Source organism: Sander vitreus, chromosome 16 (assembly GCF_031162955.1).
Source record: "Sander vitreus isolate 19-12246 chromosome 16, sanVit1, whole genome shotgun sequence".
Classification (NCBI taxonomy): Eukaryota; Metazoa; Chordata; class Actinopteri; order Perciformes; family Percidae; genus Sander; species Sander vitreus.
This window is the reverse complement of record NC_135870.1, coordinates 27722738-27740576: the sequence shown is the minus strand read 5'-3', so window position 1 is coordinate 27740576 and position 17839 is coordinate 27722738. Positions and strand designations below refer to the sequence as shown.

Sequence of the window (17839 nt, the reverse complement as noted above, 5' to 3'; positions counted from 1 at the left end):
TGACTGATGCCTGTGTCAAATGAGACACAGATTCCCATGAGTGCCTTGTGTGCCTCTCTTAAATGCACTTAAACACTAAGAGATGGAGTCTGTGGAACATTGAATGCACTTTAAGGTACTCTGCTTAATTCCTGATTATTATTATTTATTTTCACACAAAGAAAAGTATTCATGACTGAATTTGTGATCTATTGGTTCTACTGAATGTATAATATTCCAGTGTCTTTTTGATTTTAAAGTAATTGTGGTCTTGGTGAAAAACTGAAGCGAAGAAGTGGTTTGTTTTAGAGTGATAGAAGCAACTCTGATATGGTTTTAAAATTCAAAGCCTCAACGATATAGAACCCCAAAGTGTTCAATACGAAATTAAACCGAAAACAATTTAACAATCGTATGAATAAATGGTGTAAAATACTTAAATGAACCAACATGTGAAATAATTGAAGAAATTATTAAAACTCAACTCTATTATAAAACGTTTCGTCATTCATTTGTTGGATATCATTTTGATTTAATTGTAGACTTTTTTTAAAATGGGGTGGGGGTAGATAAAATAATAAAAGATTAAACAAGAAATTACAATTTCCAAGTTCTTTAGTTTGTTTTATGGCAGAATAAAGCCACATAAAAAGAAAAATGTAAGTAAAGTACAAGTACCTCAACTTAAGTAAAAGTTACTTTCCACCACTGTCAAGAGAATAGAATCACAATCTATTGGATCCACTGAAGAAGAGGTTTAATAACTAGTGTTGTACTCAAATGTAGTGAAGTAGAAGTACCTCAAATTGTGTGTGTGTGTGTGTATATATATATATATATACACACACACACACACATACACTTTCTCATTCAAGTCAATGGGAAAGAGTGCCCAAACCTTTGACTGGCACTACATGGTAACCATGACCCATATGGTCACTCCCTGGTCAAAACTGAAAACTAAAGGTGATCGGGTCACCCAGTTGTGGAACAACCTACCGGAGAAGATCAGGGAAGCCAACACATTGTCTTCTTTTAAGTCTCTTTTAAAAACTCAATACTTTAGACTTGTTTTTAATTATTTGTTCAATATCTATCATTTTTGTTGTTGCTTTTTAAATGAATGTAAAGCACTTTATAAATAAAGGTATTATTATTATATATTAAATGACTAAAAGCTGCTATTCGTCCAACCCTCAGTCAACATCAACAGTAGGTGTGAGAGATGTTTTCAAATAAGTTTACCATCAATACTTAATGAATCCGCTCCGCATCAGAAGGAGGGACATCTCTAAGTGAAATGAGCATACCGTATTCATGTACTGTACATTTAAACAGACAGCCTGAATTTTGACAACTCCAAATATACATAAAAATTAGCCATCAATGCCTTGTTATTTCCAGTGGCGTTTTTTCTTCATTTACCTTTCTAAAGCTCTGCAGGCGTTAAATAAATTCCTCAAAGTGGTTTAAAGTCCAAACTCTCTGAAAAGTCTCTTCACATTTCTCTTTACTCGAAATGTCCTACTCGGTGTCCATACTCCATACTGATATCTGATTGGACAAATTCTTAAATTTATAGTTCTGCAATATTGTGATGCTCCATGCCTTTACCAAATGTCTCCTGTACTCAACATGGGAGGTGGATTCTGAGTGGATCCAAGGATGAGTCTGAGAACATAGGATTTAAGTCTACCTCCTTTATACAGTTCCTCAAGCACTTAAAAGACCCCTTTCATTGTAGGGCCTCCACAAGTAAAGATTGACCTCCCACCTGTAATTTACAGTTAAGCCACAGAGAGGCAGAATTATTCGAAATAGAGTCAAACGCTAACAGCAGATAATGTTAGGCCCTTTATAGTCTTATATGATGGTGTGAGCAGGCATTTACCTTGGACACCAACCCACTTTAACTCCACATCCACGACAGAGTCATGTATGAGGAAAGATGGGTCTCCGAAAACAGCAGCACCCTCTCTGCCTGATGGGGAGAAACTGCACCGTCCCTATAATTGCACAGGCTTGTTCATGAAGGTTAAAAGAGTCAGTAGACAGAGAGCCAAACCAATAAGCAGCCTACACATGTGGCAGGCAGCAGTCACATCAACGTACACGATACCAGCGCATTGACGCATGACAGTCAGGTGGAAGTGAAAGTGGGGAAGTTGTTGAATAAGTGCGAAAACAATGAAACTCCACTTTCAGGTAGTTGTAGATGTGTAGACGACACGTTATATAGTACTGTAATTAAAGAAGCAGTACTAGAACCAGACAGTGGTGGGAAACTTACTCAAATACTCCCTGTCTTGTATGTATGGATGCATTCACATAATACTTAAGTGTCAAAAGGGTAAAAGTACTCAACATTAGGACTAATGGATTACAATATTGTTGCATCAGGTAACAAATACTGACAGTAACTGGTCTAATTGCTCCATGTACTGTTGCTGTTGTACTTTTAAAGGAGAGAGTTATTTTCTGGATATTTCCTGGTTATATGAAAATATACTGAAGGGAATATGTTTGCATTTCCCTCTGTAGAGATTACCAAAGGCAAATAAAGTACTATCACTGCAAACAATGCAATTAAATTGCAGTACTGAGTGCATAATAGAGTTTCTTTAAAGCCAATACATGTGTCACCATGGCTATAGTTTTAACTGACATTGCAACGTATGTAAAACCTTTACGCTGTGGTAGGCAATATATCTTTGGTGTCTTTGGGCAGAAATTCCACAAAAACCTTTCAGCAAAATGTGATTTAAGAAAAGAGAGAAAAGTAGACTCATGCACCATCTCTTGGCTCTATTTAGAAAATCTTGCACGTGATGGGAGAATTTGGCCAATCACAGGTCATTTCACGGAGAGAGAGAGAAAGAGAGAGTTCCTATTGGCTGTTGTACACATGCAGAGAAAGAGGGTAGAGGGAGAGCTGCAGGAAGAGGTCTCACTCTACTTGAAATTCTGCCGGCTTTTTTTTCTTTCTATCTACTGCAGCTTTAAAGCTATAGTGCGCAGCTATTTGATATTCATGGTCATCCGTTACATTCAAGCCATTGCCAAATGAGTTGATAACAACGCTAATTAAGACTATCAGCTCCACAAAACGTTCTGTATTTCTCAGTATGGCTATGTTTACAAAATGATGTAGTCTGGTGATTTTCGCATGTAGAAGCTTGAGTTAAAATAGTTACATATTCAGAAGAGTCCATCATGTTTTTTTAATCCTCCGTGTCCTCCTTGGCTACTAGCAACTGCGTGGAGGAGGGGTGGGGATGGTAGGTGATCATCACTAAAGGCTTGCATCATGTGGATTCAACGACAGTGTCTTACTTAGAATTCCTCATGGGGATGACAGAAACTACGCACTATTTGCTTTAAGTAATTACAAATAAATGTAGTGTGTAAAAAACAATCTAACAATCCTGAGTTTCTCCATAACACAAAGGATCGAAAAGGGCATCACACATCTAACACATCTCATTCTCCCAACTGGTCCAGATATAGGCTACAGCATTAGGAGCAGTCACTTCCATGAATATCTACAACTCAAATCTTCCAATCAAACTAAATTGAACAAATTAAACTGAACTGTCCCTCCTCAACATTAGATTTAATTAACATCACTTCTTCAGACAAAATCCTATCCAAAAATATAGGCTATAGAATGATATCAATCAGACAAAATAATATCAGTAAAATGGAAACAAGACATAGCTCCCAATGCTGACTTCTGGAACTAAATCTGTATGAATGTGGTGCTAAGTTTAACTCCTTTATATACTGTTAGGTAGTTTAATCTACAGCAACACATCATATTTTCTAAGATTATCATGTTTGTAGGGTCGCTGTCCTGTGAGAACCAGGTATCTCTATAAAGTCAAGTTTTCATGAGCTCAGAAACACATTTTTCATGTAGGCCTACTGTATTTTCCAGCTGATCCATGAGGCTTTTAAAATTAATAAAGTTTATTTAGTATAAGTAGGAGAATTTTCTCAACCCATAAAGGAACACTTCGTCCTTCAGTGTAACACAAACATTCGTTAATCAACACTACTGAAGATATATGGTTTTAATTGGACAAGAAGCTTATGAAAGATTGTAATCTGAAAAGTAACTAAAGCTGTCAGATAAATTAAGTGTACAGTAATAAAACAGTACAATATTACGCCTCTAAAAGGTAGTGGAGTAGAAGTTTTAAAGTTATATAATATGGAAGTACTATAAGTAAAGTACAAGTAGGCCTACCTCGAATTTACTTGAGTCAATGTAGTTACATTCCAGCAACAGCTGAAAGGAATTGGAGTAAAAGTATATGGTAATAGTAGTAGCCTTGAGTGCAAATATATAGTTTAAAAAAAAAGGGGTATGTCTTTGTTACTTTCCTTAACTGATGTCTAATTTTGTAGTAGGTGCTGATATTTTGTGTGCAGCAGTCGGTAGGCTACAGCAAGCTAAAGAGACGCTGAGTCAGCACAGCTTTTCCCTCGGACTTGTAGCCTCTGGTCTCGTGGCTCGCTGCTGACTGAGAGGAAGTTGTCCACACGTCGGTTTACAGAAAGCTATTTCAAACATGTTTTTTAGCCGCTTCTGTAAACCTGAAGCAGCATAAAGACGCCTTTATTTGGGCAGCAGCAGTAGCATATCCTGTTATATAGGCCTTATTTACCACAGGATCCTTGTTTGGGTCCAAGAGCTGCAGTCACGAGACATTCAGTCATTTCCTACAAACTACCACACTTCTACAGCTCCTGTTGAGAGAAGGAAGTTGGATGTCTGAGTATTTCTTTATTTTCTACTCCACGGTTTGCTTTGTTACCGAGACACAAAATGCTGTCCTTGGAGCAAGTGAAGCAGAGTTTAGAGAGTGCAGGACAGTCTCACGTCCTGCAGTTTTGGCCGGAGCTGTGTGAGGTGGAGAGAGACAGTTTCCTCCAAGAGTTGTCTCAGCTGGATCTAAAGGGACTTAAGGATCACTGTGAAGGGGCTGCGAGGTCTGCAGCCTCCCCGTCTGCCAGCTTGGATCAACACATAGAGCCAGTTCCCCCAGAGTCCATCGGCAGCGTGAGGAAAAGTAACAAAGACTCCCTTGCAGAGTGGGAAAATGAAGGTGAATGTTTTTAGAGGTCTTACGGTAACCTGTAATGCTCTCGCTGCAAGCCGTTTTTTTTATACAGGACTTAACTTTTTTTTTTGTAGGCCTATTTTGCATTATTGTAGCAAATCCAAGGGTGTCACTTGGTTTAAGAAATGTGGGGGGACAAACAAAATCGGGGGTCTGGGGGTCTCCTGTTTTCTCTCTCTCGTTTGGGCGTGTCTCTTGTTTATTGACTGTGTCACTGGTGATATTAGAGACTAGTATAGTAGTAGAGGATCTTTTGTGATACCCAATCAGCTGTATGTAAACTTGTGGTAATAAAAAGGCAGAGCGCTTGCGCACACAACAGGGAGTTGAACTCCCCCAATTCAATTTAAAAACGTGTGGCTACGTTTTGTCGAGGCTGAACGTGGCCCAGGCCTCTCAATTGTTTTTGTTTTTTTACAGTGACTTTTTCTACAATCTGCTAGTTTGGGAAAACCCTGACGAACTTCCAGCAAACTTGAGATTTGCTCTGCAAGTCAGTCTGGCCATGAGCCCATTCAAGCCCATTTCAAATTTTTCCAAATCGAGGCACCAATCACAACCGTTGAGGCGGGCTTTACACGATGACCATATTGCAGGGACAGCAAGCAGCTTTTTGTTTACATTCAACATGACGGCCACCGAAGCCAAAGCCCGTCTACGGAAAGCCGTTCCACTCCCTATTCAGCCCCATTTTACCGAATTTGGTTGCAGTTCCACCAGAGTTCCACTGGGGGTGATCGTGGTCCAGTGCTAAATGAATGGGACTCTATGGAGCTAGACGGCTAAATTTGTCTCTTTCGCCTGATTGTCGTTGAGGAATCTCAGATTTGATTGTAGTTTTTGCAAGTTCAACATGGATTATAGGTCAAAAGTTGAATGAACGAGTACTTGTGTCCTTTCGATTTGTTACAGGTTGAGTCGTTGTTGCCCATAACACACTAGCATTCTGCTAATGAATGCTGATTGGTCAGTGAAGGACTGATTACGATCGGAGATCCCGCTTGACGGCATCCGAAGCAGAGCCAGAATGTCAGAGTGAATATTTCGGCGTGGTCTTTAAAACATTAGCAAACCTCTTTCTAGCACGTGTATTAACAGGGAGAGCCTAACCTGTCAGCTGTGTTGTCGATGCTTCGAGAGAACAAAGGAAGCGACTCAGATCTTGCCATAAAGCAGTATCTCTGGCCGTATATGTGTATGACGTGATTGACATTTTAAAAGGCTTTTTAGAACAAAACATCCGCTTTAAAAAAATCTAACACCCAGCAATGTGTATTTCCTTAGCCTCCCCTTTCGAATGCAACATTCAAATTACTAGACAAAAAATGATATCCTGAGAAAAGTGGATTTTGAGGGGTATAGCTCCATAGAGTCCCATTCATTCTGCACTGAGCGCCCCCTATATGGAACTCTGGTGGAACTGCAACCAGTTCAGAAGCCGGAAGTAATGAGAGAGTGGAACTTCTTCCCTTATTAGAAATTCTTTGACCGAAGCACAGCAACCCGTTGATGCTGCTGTCGCTGCTACGTCACCCGGATCGTTGGTCTGATTGGTTGAAGGACTATCCAGTTGCGCCCAGAGGCATTTGAGCGGCGTCCGTTGGTGACGCACCTTTGGAAATGAGCTGTGAATGAACCTTTCCCAGACCCACTCTCAGTTACAACTGAGAAGGGTCTGGTGTCAACCAGGCTAACAATCTGCTATAGCAGAGATGCAATTACACACATGATCAGCACTGCTTCCGCATTGGCCCATAGAGCAGGCACACTAGAGACCTCCACCGGCTGAGCCGGCTACTTCCTGTTTAGTGCTACACTAACTTGAATGGTGATTAAATGGTTTAATCATGCAGCTCTTTTAGACTTTACAAATGTTATCAGACCGAATGGATCAAATTCTGATAATGGTAAAACAAGTCATTTCGCGGGGGTTGGGACACCCCTCAAAAAATGTATCCACTGATTTACAGATGTGTCTCTGTTTTTTTTTTGGGCCAGAGGGCATGACATGATGGCCCAGGAGTTGCAATTCCACCGTTAAGCCGCTTTGTTCAATTTGCTTCAAAGCCTGCCGCACTTCCTGGGGGCCTGGTTGTCTATGGCTGCAATGGTGCAGCGCTAAGCTAAACGCTTAAGGGTGACCGTAGCTGATTTTCGACCCATCTAAGGTGACTCATATAGTGGAGATTTACAGGCGGGTAAACAGGGACCTCCGGGTACATACAGCAGTACAGAAAATCGGCAAACTTTCCCTTAAGCTACCAGCTAATGCTAGTGGTAGCTAGCTAGCTAGCTTGGTTGGCATGAACAAGACATTTATAGGCAACCAAATGTTCCAATTAACTTTTGAAGTGAAAGCACAAAATGAGAGGGTCAAAGTTTAAGACAAAAACAAAGTTTGCGGCAATTTGATTTTTTTCAAATTTTTGTTGGCTTTTATGGCCTTTAATTGACAGGATAGTTTAAGGACAGGAAAGGGGAAAGAGAGGGTGGACTATATGCAGCAAAGGGCCACGGGTCACATTCGAACCCGGGCCGCTGCCAAGGACTCAGCCTACAAGGGGCGCAAACTCTACTGGGTGAGCTAGAGGTTACCCTGTTTGCGTTTATTTTAATTTACACAGTGCCATGGATACCATAGCTGAAATATTTTTTGTCATTTATACATTTATATATAAATCCTGAATTATATTTGTGAATCCTTCTTTGGGCCTGAGACTGAGCTGACTCCAGGAGATCATCATTGCTTTTTCTTCTGAAATACTAGACAGATAAAGATAAGCGGTAAATTTACCTCTTTGTAACTCTAAAACAATCTGGGAGTGGAAATGTAATTTGACCTGCTCATGACCTGTTACGAAGGTTTGTGAGCTAGTGTCACAAGCCAAAAAGGTTGGGAACCACTGATCTAAAACACTCAAAATCACTGGTAATCTCCTACTACTAAAAAACTCTACCACAGCATTATGAAAGTAGTAACAAGTTAAACGTTAAAGGCCAGCTTGTAAAATGTTTTACGAAAGTTTTCACTTTTACAGTAGGTGCTTTCCGACTGGATAGTACCTGTACTTTTTAGAGGAAAAGTACACTTCTAAGCAGTTCTAAGAACTACTCTTCCCCCAAAATCTTTTTTTCCGTTTGCATTCCCACTGGCCAAGTGGCCATAGGGACTGGTAGGAGGGGTAAGGGAGTGACGCAAGCGCGGCAACGGGCTTTATAGCATCGTCACTAGACCTTAGCGCCACATACAACAACAAATTATGCTAATACATGTGCACTTTTCCTATATTAAATGCACGTCCATTCTTGTAGTAATTCACGTAATGTTTTGCTCAACACAGACGGGGCTTTATTATACTCGGAACAGACCGCCTCTGCCTGCCTAGCTGTGGACATATGTGTGTGTAGGCGCTTATTGGAGTTTAACTCGAAAAAGACAGTTAACCACAGGTTCCCGTTAATCTTATGATGGACATGTGTTGTGATGTTAAAAAACGAACCGTCAACGGCTGGCTCAAAAAGCCTCTTATTCTGGCGGTCTGAGAGACCTCCAGCTTACCGCAGGTGTCTGGCATGACTGGCCGGCGACAAGCTGGCTTGAGGCAGGCGCTTGCTGGCTGTCGCCTCACTTGATGGAGCTTCTGAACTCCGAAAACTTTGAAGCAAATTGTCAGTCGGCATAAATTTTTCGCCAAGACTGCCTATATTCGAGAAATCTAAACAGTTAATTTCTCGCTAAACGTTGTCAGAAGTAGATTTAATGATGAATAGATGGTGAAAGGTAAATGTCCCGTTGTTGCTCTGTCTGCAAGTTTCCGAGTTGGCAGTGGGTATGACTTATAAGTTCGACCAATCAAGTACACCTAGGAAAAGAGCCTGCTCTGAAGTAGGAGCTAAATAAGTACGCTACTGAGGCCAGAGGAAAAATCCCCAAATTTTTCTCTATCGGAACACGACAAAAAAAGTGTTCTAGGAACGTTTAGTTCTAGGAACTGCAAAAATCCCTCCGGTCGTAAAGCCCCTATTATGCCAAAAGGTACTGTGCTACAGTAGGTATGCCAGCTGGAAAGTTTAAAGGCCTTGCTACTGTTGATGATGTTACCACTCTATTTTACCACTCTATTTTGACAGGGCTGTTGCAAATCTCAGAGAATCGAGTTGGAGTCCTGCTCTTGGCTGGTGGTCAGGGGACCCGCCTTGGTGTACAGTATCCCAAAGGGATGTATAACGTTGGGCTACCAAGCGGAAAAACCTTGTATCAAATCCAGACAGAGCGCATTCACAAAATCCAGGAGCTGGCCGACAGAAAGTATGGCTCAAAATGCACCGTTCCATGGTAAGATTATACAATGGATTTTATCCACTGCTATGACCAAAAAAAATAATGAATAGTTAAAACAAGAGAGCCAAATTGAGTTAAAGCTTACTGATGAGATAACCATTGCTAGCTGTGGCTAAAGATAATTGTACCACTGTAATTGAAATAAATAAATAAGGTAGTGGCTACAGTCAAAGAATAAACAGCTAAACTAGTCATGCTAAAATGTACCTTTAGTAGAGTAGCAGGAACTGCAATCGCCGCTAACAATAAAATGAGGGTATACATCCATCTGTTGCACAGTTTCCAGTCAGCCTGAAAACTTCAAACCCTTTTTTCTCAACTTCAGCTTTTTTGTAGTTACTGCTCTCTGCCTTTGGAGGACAGACATGCTGTATTTTTACCAGCTAGTTGCTAACTGTTTGTCTGCTGTTTGGTGCTGGACAGTGAATTTATCAGAGCTTTTTTGCTGAAAACAGCTGCCTGCTGCTGGTAACAAGGTTGATGACAGCAGTGAGACTAAACCAAAACATCAATTTTGCCAACAGTCAGCTGATGCTTAAAAGCTATGTGGAGCTAAAGGGAACTGCAGAGTTGGTGATAATTATTTGTGGACCACTTTCACATGTGATCCATTGTTGATACAAAAATATTTTAAGTAATGTTATGTGATTAAAAACATGTTGTTTTTGTCTCTATGGTTAAGCTTGCAGACATTTTAAGATAAATAATGTCGACAAGATTATAGAGAGTAATAACTTTAAGATTTTAAAGGAGAATTCCGGTCAATTTCAACACGTAGCTATGTTGCTTGTTGTCACGTAGTGCTGTCAGTAGCGAGAAAAACGAAAATAATTGGTGTTGCCTACAACAAGTTATGCTACTGCTAGCTTTAGCACCCAGGTGGCTGAAACGGGGCAGGTTTTAAACGTGCTTTTAGCCTCTTAACATGTTCGAGATGTCATTAAAAGTGCCTTGCCACGTGAACTGATTCCTTCCCAGTGAACACAGTGAATATGGCTGCAGTAGAAGTGAAAGAAATGCATAAAAGTTTTGCTAATTTAGCTCTGTTTAGTTCCGGTGTTGAGACTGCAAGACGAGTGCTTAGGGACCATCTACATACTACAACACCGAAAAGCAATACAACAAAAATATTTATTAATTTAATGATTAAATAAGGTAGTGTCTCCAAACTTACCTCAATTATAACTTGTCTTCTGCTAGTTCTACTACAGCACTTTAAAAAAATAAGCATATGCCTATTTTTGAAAATATTTTTGTATCGCTTTTCGGTGTTGTAGTTTGTAGATGGTCCCTAAGCACTTGTCTTGCTATCTCACCACCGGAACACCGGAACTAAACAGAGGTATGAATTAGCAAAGCTTTTATGCATTTCTTTCACATCTACTGCAGCCATATGCACTGTGTTCACTTGGAAGGAATCAGTTCACATGACAAGGCACTTGTAATGACATCTCGAACATGTTAAGAGGCTAAAAGCACGTTTAAAACCTGCCCCGTTTCAGCCGCATGGGTGAGAAATCTAGCAGAAGGATAACTCGTTGTAGGCAACACCGATTATTTTCGTTTTTCTCCCTACTGAGAGCACTACGTGACAACAAACAACATAACTACGTGTTGAAATCGACCGGAATTCTCCTTTAACACCTTGTCTGTACTATTGCAACTCTTCAGGTACATAATGACCAGTGAGTTCACTCTGGCACCCACTGAGAAGTTCTTCAAGGAGAACAACTACTTTGGTCTGGAGCCATCAAACATTGTTATGTTTGAGCAAAGGATGATCCCAGCAGTGACGTTTGATGGAAAGGTCATCCTGCAGGGCAAAGGGAAGTTAGCCATGGCCCCAGGTAGGTGCACATCAGCTCCTACAGAAGATCCAGACACAAATATCAGTAAAACCACTATGGTTTCACCTATTGCCACTGATGTGTGTTCAGGATAGTTTGAGGTAGTGTTTCAAAACCTCTCCACTCTCTGTCAGATGGAAATGGTGGTCTATACCAGGCGTTGGTGGACAACAAGGTGCTGGAGGACATGAAGAAGAGAGGAGTGGAGTACCTGCATGTGTACTGTGTAGACAACATCCTGGTCAAAATGGCTGACCCCGTGTTTATTGGGTTCTGTGTGAGCAAAGGAGCTGACTGCGGAGCCAAGGTAGAGTAATACCATTCAGTAGATATAAAAGAGTCCCGTAAAGGAATAGCGCAACATTTGCTTTCTTTCTGAGAGCTAGATGAGAATATTACCGTCATGCCTGTGCATTAAATACAAAGCTCGAGCAGGGAGGTATCCTTTTTACATTCCTGTTTGTGTACAGATTAAACAAAATGTGTTAGTAAGCTTTAGAGGTGCTGGTAGATGTATTTTTGGACAGAACCAGGCTAGCTGTTTGCCCCTGCTTCAAGTCTTTCTGCTCGGATATGTCCACCTGCTCTGACTCCAGCTCTGTACATAAAACACAGACATGAGAATGATATCAATCTTCTCACCTCGCTCTCGTAAAGGAAGGAAAGTATATAAAATAGGTAGCTTATTGTTATGTTATGACAAACATGAATATTGAGGGGAAAAAAAGACTTTCTCTTATTTCAATAAAGAGCTGTTAAATAAACTGTTATTACAGCCACTTGGGGTAACCCTAATCTCCTAGAACCTTGATCTGTCCAAGGTTTCTGCCTAAAAGGAAGTTTTTCCTCGCCACTGTTGCACCAAATGCTTGCTCGTGGGAAATTGTTGGGTCTTTGTAAATTATAGTGTGGTCTAGACCTACTCTATCTGTAAAGTGTCCTGAGATAACTCCTGTTGTGATTTGACGCTATATATTAAATTTAATTGAATTAACTGTACACCTTTAAAAGAATCACCCTCAGATTGTGAATAACTGAAATAATTAAGCTGCAAGCAGTGATTAACAGGCCCTCGCAACTCTGGTTATGGTGGGGGTACTGGCAGGATGCCCGTCGACATGGTCCTACATCTGTACGATAATCGGACAGTGCACGGAGTGCGGGGCGATCGATACGATGTATTGCAAAAACTTTCTGTTTAACGGTGTTACATGGAAATGTAATGCCTTGCCATTTTGTATGGGGGGCTATTGAGCCAATTTGGAACGCCGAAGCCCCAGATCCCAATCAGAACTTTTACCATTAACTTTTTACCTAGGGCTGTCAAAATAACGTGTTAATTTCAATTCATTAATCTGAGAAAAAAATAACGCGTTAAAAAAAATAACGCAGATTAATCCATTCCATATTGACGTTTGACCCGGAGCCGTTCTAGCCACCATTCGACTGTAAAATGAAGGAGGGAGATGAGAATGTGCTGCCTGGATCATTAATTGGAACATTTACTTGTAAAAATCTTCTTCCTGCCAACCCTGGCTACCGAAATCTGGTGCCACTGATATATCTGCGCTTCTCTCTGATGCTCTAAAACAGACAATACTGGCAACACAAACACTGCTGCACGTGACGCTAGTTAACACTATACTCGACAGCAGCTAAAGTTAGCCTACCGCTAGCTAGTAGCTGGATTAAACACGGTTAAAATGCTGACAGCTAACGCTAAACGGTGTAAAGTTTGACTGTGTTTTACTGTAGAGGATTCAACACCGGTATGTAACAATCTGCAGCTGCCGTCTGAAAAACAACACAGATGGTGCGTTCAATGAAACTGGTAAACTACAGCCTCGTGGTGCATTTCAAGTTATTGTAAATGTCCTTTTCCCATCTGGTGGTCGTTTTTGTCGTTCAACAGCGTTTTACTAGTGAAATAAGTTATTGTTATACATTATTATTAAATCATTTAATTTTGACCATATGGCCTTAGCAATAAACAAGCCGTTCTTTAATGTTGGCTGTTGTTTAGTACCCTTCTTTTTTTCTTTTTTTTTTTTTCTTTTTTTTTAACTTTCTTAAAAAGTATCGGTTCAGGCACCGTTAATTATGTATGCGATTAATTTCGATTAATTAATCACATAGTATGTCATTAATTAGATTAAAATTTTTAATCGATTGACAGCCCTATTTTTACCATTTCTGATAAGTGGCTGGGTTTCATAAGTTCTCGAGCATGTTTAGGCCCTCAAAATTGCGATTCATTTGAGCTAAGACAAATAATAAAAGGAGCAATTTCAATAGGGCCTTCTTCGAACCGACGATGGCAGTGCAGTAAATATGAATTGTATCAGGTGCAGACTTATGTTTTAGATCAGTTGTCGGACTGTCCTTCATAATCAACTTAATCCCATAATGTCTGAGCTCCGGTTTTGCAGGCACAAGGTGTTGTGTATAAAGGAAGCTGTAAATGTCTTGGTAACAGTCATGCTGACCTGTGGCATCGAAGACTGGTTTTAGGGTAGTGGAACATCCTCTGGCAGGGAAGGTAGCAAAGCTAGTGGGACAGGTGGAGGACTACCAACTAGATATAGTTGTGGTGCTTTGTTATTAAGCTTCTGTGCCAGTCATGAATTGGCCATAACAAACAGCATGTTCAAGCAAAGGGTGATTCATAAGTGTACTTGATACCAAAACACCTTAGGCCAAAGATCAGTGATCGACTTTGGGGACATATAATCACAAATCATCTGTCTTGGACACTCAAGTGAAGAGAGGAGCAGAGCTGTCAACTGATCACCACCTGGTGGTGAGTTGGATCAGATGGTGGGGCAGACTTTCGGACAGACTGCAGTGTAAACCCAAAAATGTTCCATGGGAACATGGGAGTTTGCCCATCCAGTCTACATGTGTTTTGTGGACTTGGCGAAGGCTTCTGACTGTGTCCTGGGAGTATGGGGTAACGGGGCCGTTGCTACGAGTCATCTGGTCTTTAAACGACCAGAGTGAGAGCTTTGTCTGTATTCTCAATTGAAGCCGGGGGGAGGAGAGTGTCCGGTATGGGGACCTCAGAATTGTTTCTCCACTCTGTAGATGACATGGTTCTGTTGGTTTTATCAGACCGTGACCTTCAGCATGCACTGAGGCTGTTTGCAGTCGAGTGTGAAGCAATCAGCATGAGAGGCAGCCGCTCTATGTCTTGGTTCTCTGCTGGAAAACGGTTGATTGCTCCATCCGGGTTGGGAGTGCGTTGCTGCCCCAAGGGAAGGCAAGTATCTTGTGGGTCTTTTTCATGAGGATGAAATGAAGCGAGTGTTCGACAAGCGCATTGGTGCTGCTTGTGGAGGTTGGAGGCAGGACTGTTGTGGTAAAGCGGGGGGTATGCCGGAAGGCAGAACTTTCGATCTACCTTTCGGGTGGCTGGGCTTACCCTTAATGATAGGTTAAAAGAAGGTCAGTCTACATCCCAAGGATAGTTTGTGCTGCACAGGCACAAGTAAAAATCAATTTAAAACTCCTCTAATGATAACTGAAAAATATTTAAAAGGTGCCAGTTAGGTTTTAGGGATGGGTGAATAAAACAATGATCCCAGCCTTTAATACCCTGCATATACTGTATATTTCTGTGCATGCATATTTTTTGCCCTCCAGACTCTGATCAGGTTCAACCATGCTTAGCTTTTTCTACAAGTCTTTTTAGGGGTCCAAGCCCGAGTCTGCAATAACCGGCGGTTGCAAGAGCTACGCCGTTCGCACAGCAGGGCTGTGAAACCCTATTGTTTTTCTACTGATTATTCATCATCATCATCATTATTCTTCTTCGCCTAAAACTCCGACTACAGCCTAAACCGTACGTGGTTCGGGGGTTGCCATTTTCAGGACTGGTCTGAAACTCCGCAAGGACCTCAGGCGCAACAATTCACCCACTTCCACCACTAGGTGGCGCTATAGCAGAAAAAACGCGTTTGGCCCTATAACTCCACATCATACACCGGACATTTAAAAACCATATATCCACGCGTTCCCTGGATCCAACTGAATCACGTGATATAGGCCACGCCCATTCCCGCCTAAACTTTTATGTGTGAAAAATCACGATTTATCAAAAACCTACTTTTTCGCACTCCTCCTAGACCGTGCGACCGATCGGCACGAAATTTGGCAGGTAGCATCTCCAGATGGGCCTGACAAAAAGTTAATAATAAAAATTATTTTGATAGGATAAAAATTGCGCATATTACGCACAAACAAATTTGTATAGCTAACTATGAAAACACCAACTTTGCCATATCTCAGCCAAAATAAATGCTATCAACGCTAAACTTTAGATTCTTGTTTGTCATGACCCTCTGGAGGTCGCTCATGCGTTTTACGAAAATTGGTCACTAGGGGGCGCTACAAGTACAAAAAGTTTATATCTCATGAACTGCTCATCCGATTTTTACAAAATTTGTTGGGTACCATCTAGGGCCACTCCTGAGGCCAACCCTAGAGTGGGGTACTGAGGGGTCAAAGTGGGCGTGGCCTATGGGACCCACGTCTAAATTTACTACTTACACTAACGTGAACAACTTTAAATTTACAGGGTAGATAGACAATGGGTCATGGACCACACCTACCAAAACTTTAACTACCACATTACACATCGCACATTAGAAATCCTTACATCCACGTCTTCCTTGAATCAAGCTGAATCACATGATATAGGCCATGCCCATTTCCGCTCCAAAGTTTTTTCGCAATATCGCGCAATGTGCAAAACCAACTTTTTCAAACTCGTCCTAGGCGGTGCGACGGATCAGCACCAAACCTGGTACGTAGCATCTCCAGATGGACGTGACCAAAAGTTACTCAAGGAATTTTGCTACGTTAAATTATGCGCATTTGACGACCAAACAAATTTTCATAGCTAGCTACCACACACGTATCATATCATATCTCGGCCAGATTAAATGTTATCAGCAAAGAACTTGAGATCATTGTTCAACATCCCACTACGATGCTCTGTACCAAATTTGGCGAATATCGGCCTTTAGGGGGCGCTATAAGCAACGTTTATTTGTTTTGGCCAATAACTGTGACATTTGCAATTGCAATATCTCTGCCACAGTAAATGCAATCAACACGAAACTCGTTCGGCATGCCGCTCTGAGGTTCTGTGCCAAATTTGGCGAAGATCGGCCATTAGGGGGCGCTATAATCAACGTAGACGAGTTTTGGCGCTTTTACTCAGTCAATGTTAATGGCATATTTGCAATGGGAATGTACCACAGACCTTGCAGCTCACACTTCTCAATATTTACTGATGTTTTCCTCCTACCGTTACATTTTTGGTTTTGCTTTCCCGTGCTTCCCTGGTTTTCTACAATAAACAAACTTTTTAACCCACCTGACACAGTTTTTACAACCTTCACAGTGGACAAATGCAACTCTTTTCTTTCACTTTTTCAATCCAAAATCAACACCATTCATAGGCGCCGATACCGTGCAATTAAACATTGCAGTTGGTGCTAAGTGGAGCGTCTGTCATAGTGTGATTGGTTATGTTGGTGTCATTGATTCTTAATTTCCCACGAAGCACCCACGGAGGAAAACATAAATCGGCTCCTATGACGCCATTTGCAACAACTTGACCACCTCCCCTGCTCCTCAACCACCACACCTGCCTCCCCCCCTCCACCCTCTCGGTCATTTCTCTCTGCTGTTCCCTGCGGTCAGGGGGGTTAAGAAGTTTGTTTATTGTAGAGAATTGTTAAAGGTGGTCTGTATATGCGTGGAGATGAACTGTTAACTGCTACATTTGCAACGCCGACGTACCGCAGACGTTGCGGCTCGCGCCTCTCGATATTTACCGATGTTTGCCTCCCTGCCGCCCGGCATCTGGTTCCGCTTTCGTGCGCTCCCCGGGGCAGCGGGGGCGACTGGCGTGGGTGGCTTGGGCCCCGTCATAACGCTTGCAGTTCTAGTTTTCTTTTTCTTTTTTTCATTGCTTGGGGTGGGATGGGAAATAGGGTTTTAAATCAGGCATAGGGGTTAGGGTGAGGTTGGTGTCAGGTGAGGTAGGGTTAGTAACATTAAATCTCACAGGGGTTGAATGAAACAAAATCAAAATCTGGGATGAGAAAAATTCAAAATTGTGATGTGCGTTTCCATCTGGCCTTTTATCTCCATCATGTCAGGTGGTGGAGAAGGCGTACCCTGCTGAGCCAGTGGGCGTTGTTTGCAGGGTGCGAGGCGTCTCCCAGGTGGTGGAGTACAGCGAGATCCAAACCGAGACAGCTGAGCTCCGAGGACCTGGAGGGGAGTTGGTGTACAGTGCTGGAAACATCTGCAATCACTTCTTCACCAGGGCTTTCCTGCAGGATGTAGCAGAGTAAGAGCCTTTACTGTCGCATATGTGTTGGTACGATCCCTCTGACAGTACAGTACATATGAGTCACAGTAAGTGAAATTAGACTGATTTGAGTAAAACACACTACAGACTAGAGGGTGAGAGGCAGTTCATGGAAATATATAGACAACATATTGACTTGCAAAGGTTAACAAAGGGTCAT

The 17839-nt window shown here is 41.6% G+C and overlaps 1 protein-coding gene across 3 annotated transcripts in view; it reads left to right on the top strand.

The window, feature by feature from the left end:
- Nucleotides 1-4457: 4457 nt before the first annotated feature.
- uap1l1 (UDP-N-acetylglucosamine pyrophosphorylase 1 like 1) overlaps nt 4458-17839 on the top strand; it is an 18568-nt gene continuing 5186 nt past the window's right edge. For 2 of the 3 annotated variants that reach the window (XM_078271855.1, XM_078271858.1), the window contains exons 1-5: nt 4458-5090; nt 9237-9441; nt 11119-11294; nt 11429-11601; nt 17465-17658. In XM_078271855.1, coding sequence (XP_078127981.1) covers nt 4811-5090; nt 9237-9441; nt 11119-11294; nt 11429-11601; nt 17465-17658 — 1028 coding nt within the window. In that variant the 5' untranslated portion in view covers nt 4458-4810. The remainder of the gene's footprint in view (nt 5091-9236; nt 9442-11118; nt 11295-11428; nt 11602-17464; nt 17659-17839) is intronic. The other variant, XM_078271856.1, reaches the window with a different exon arrangement.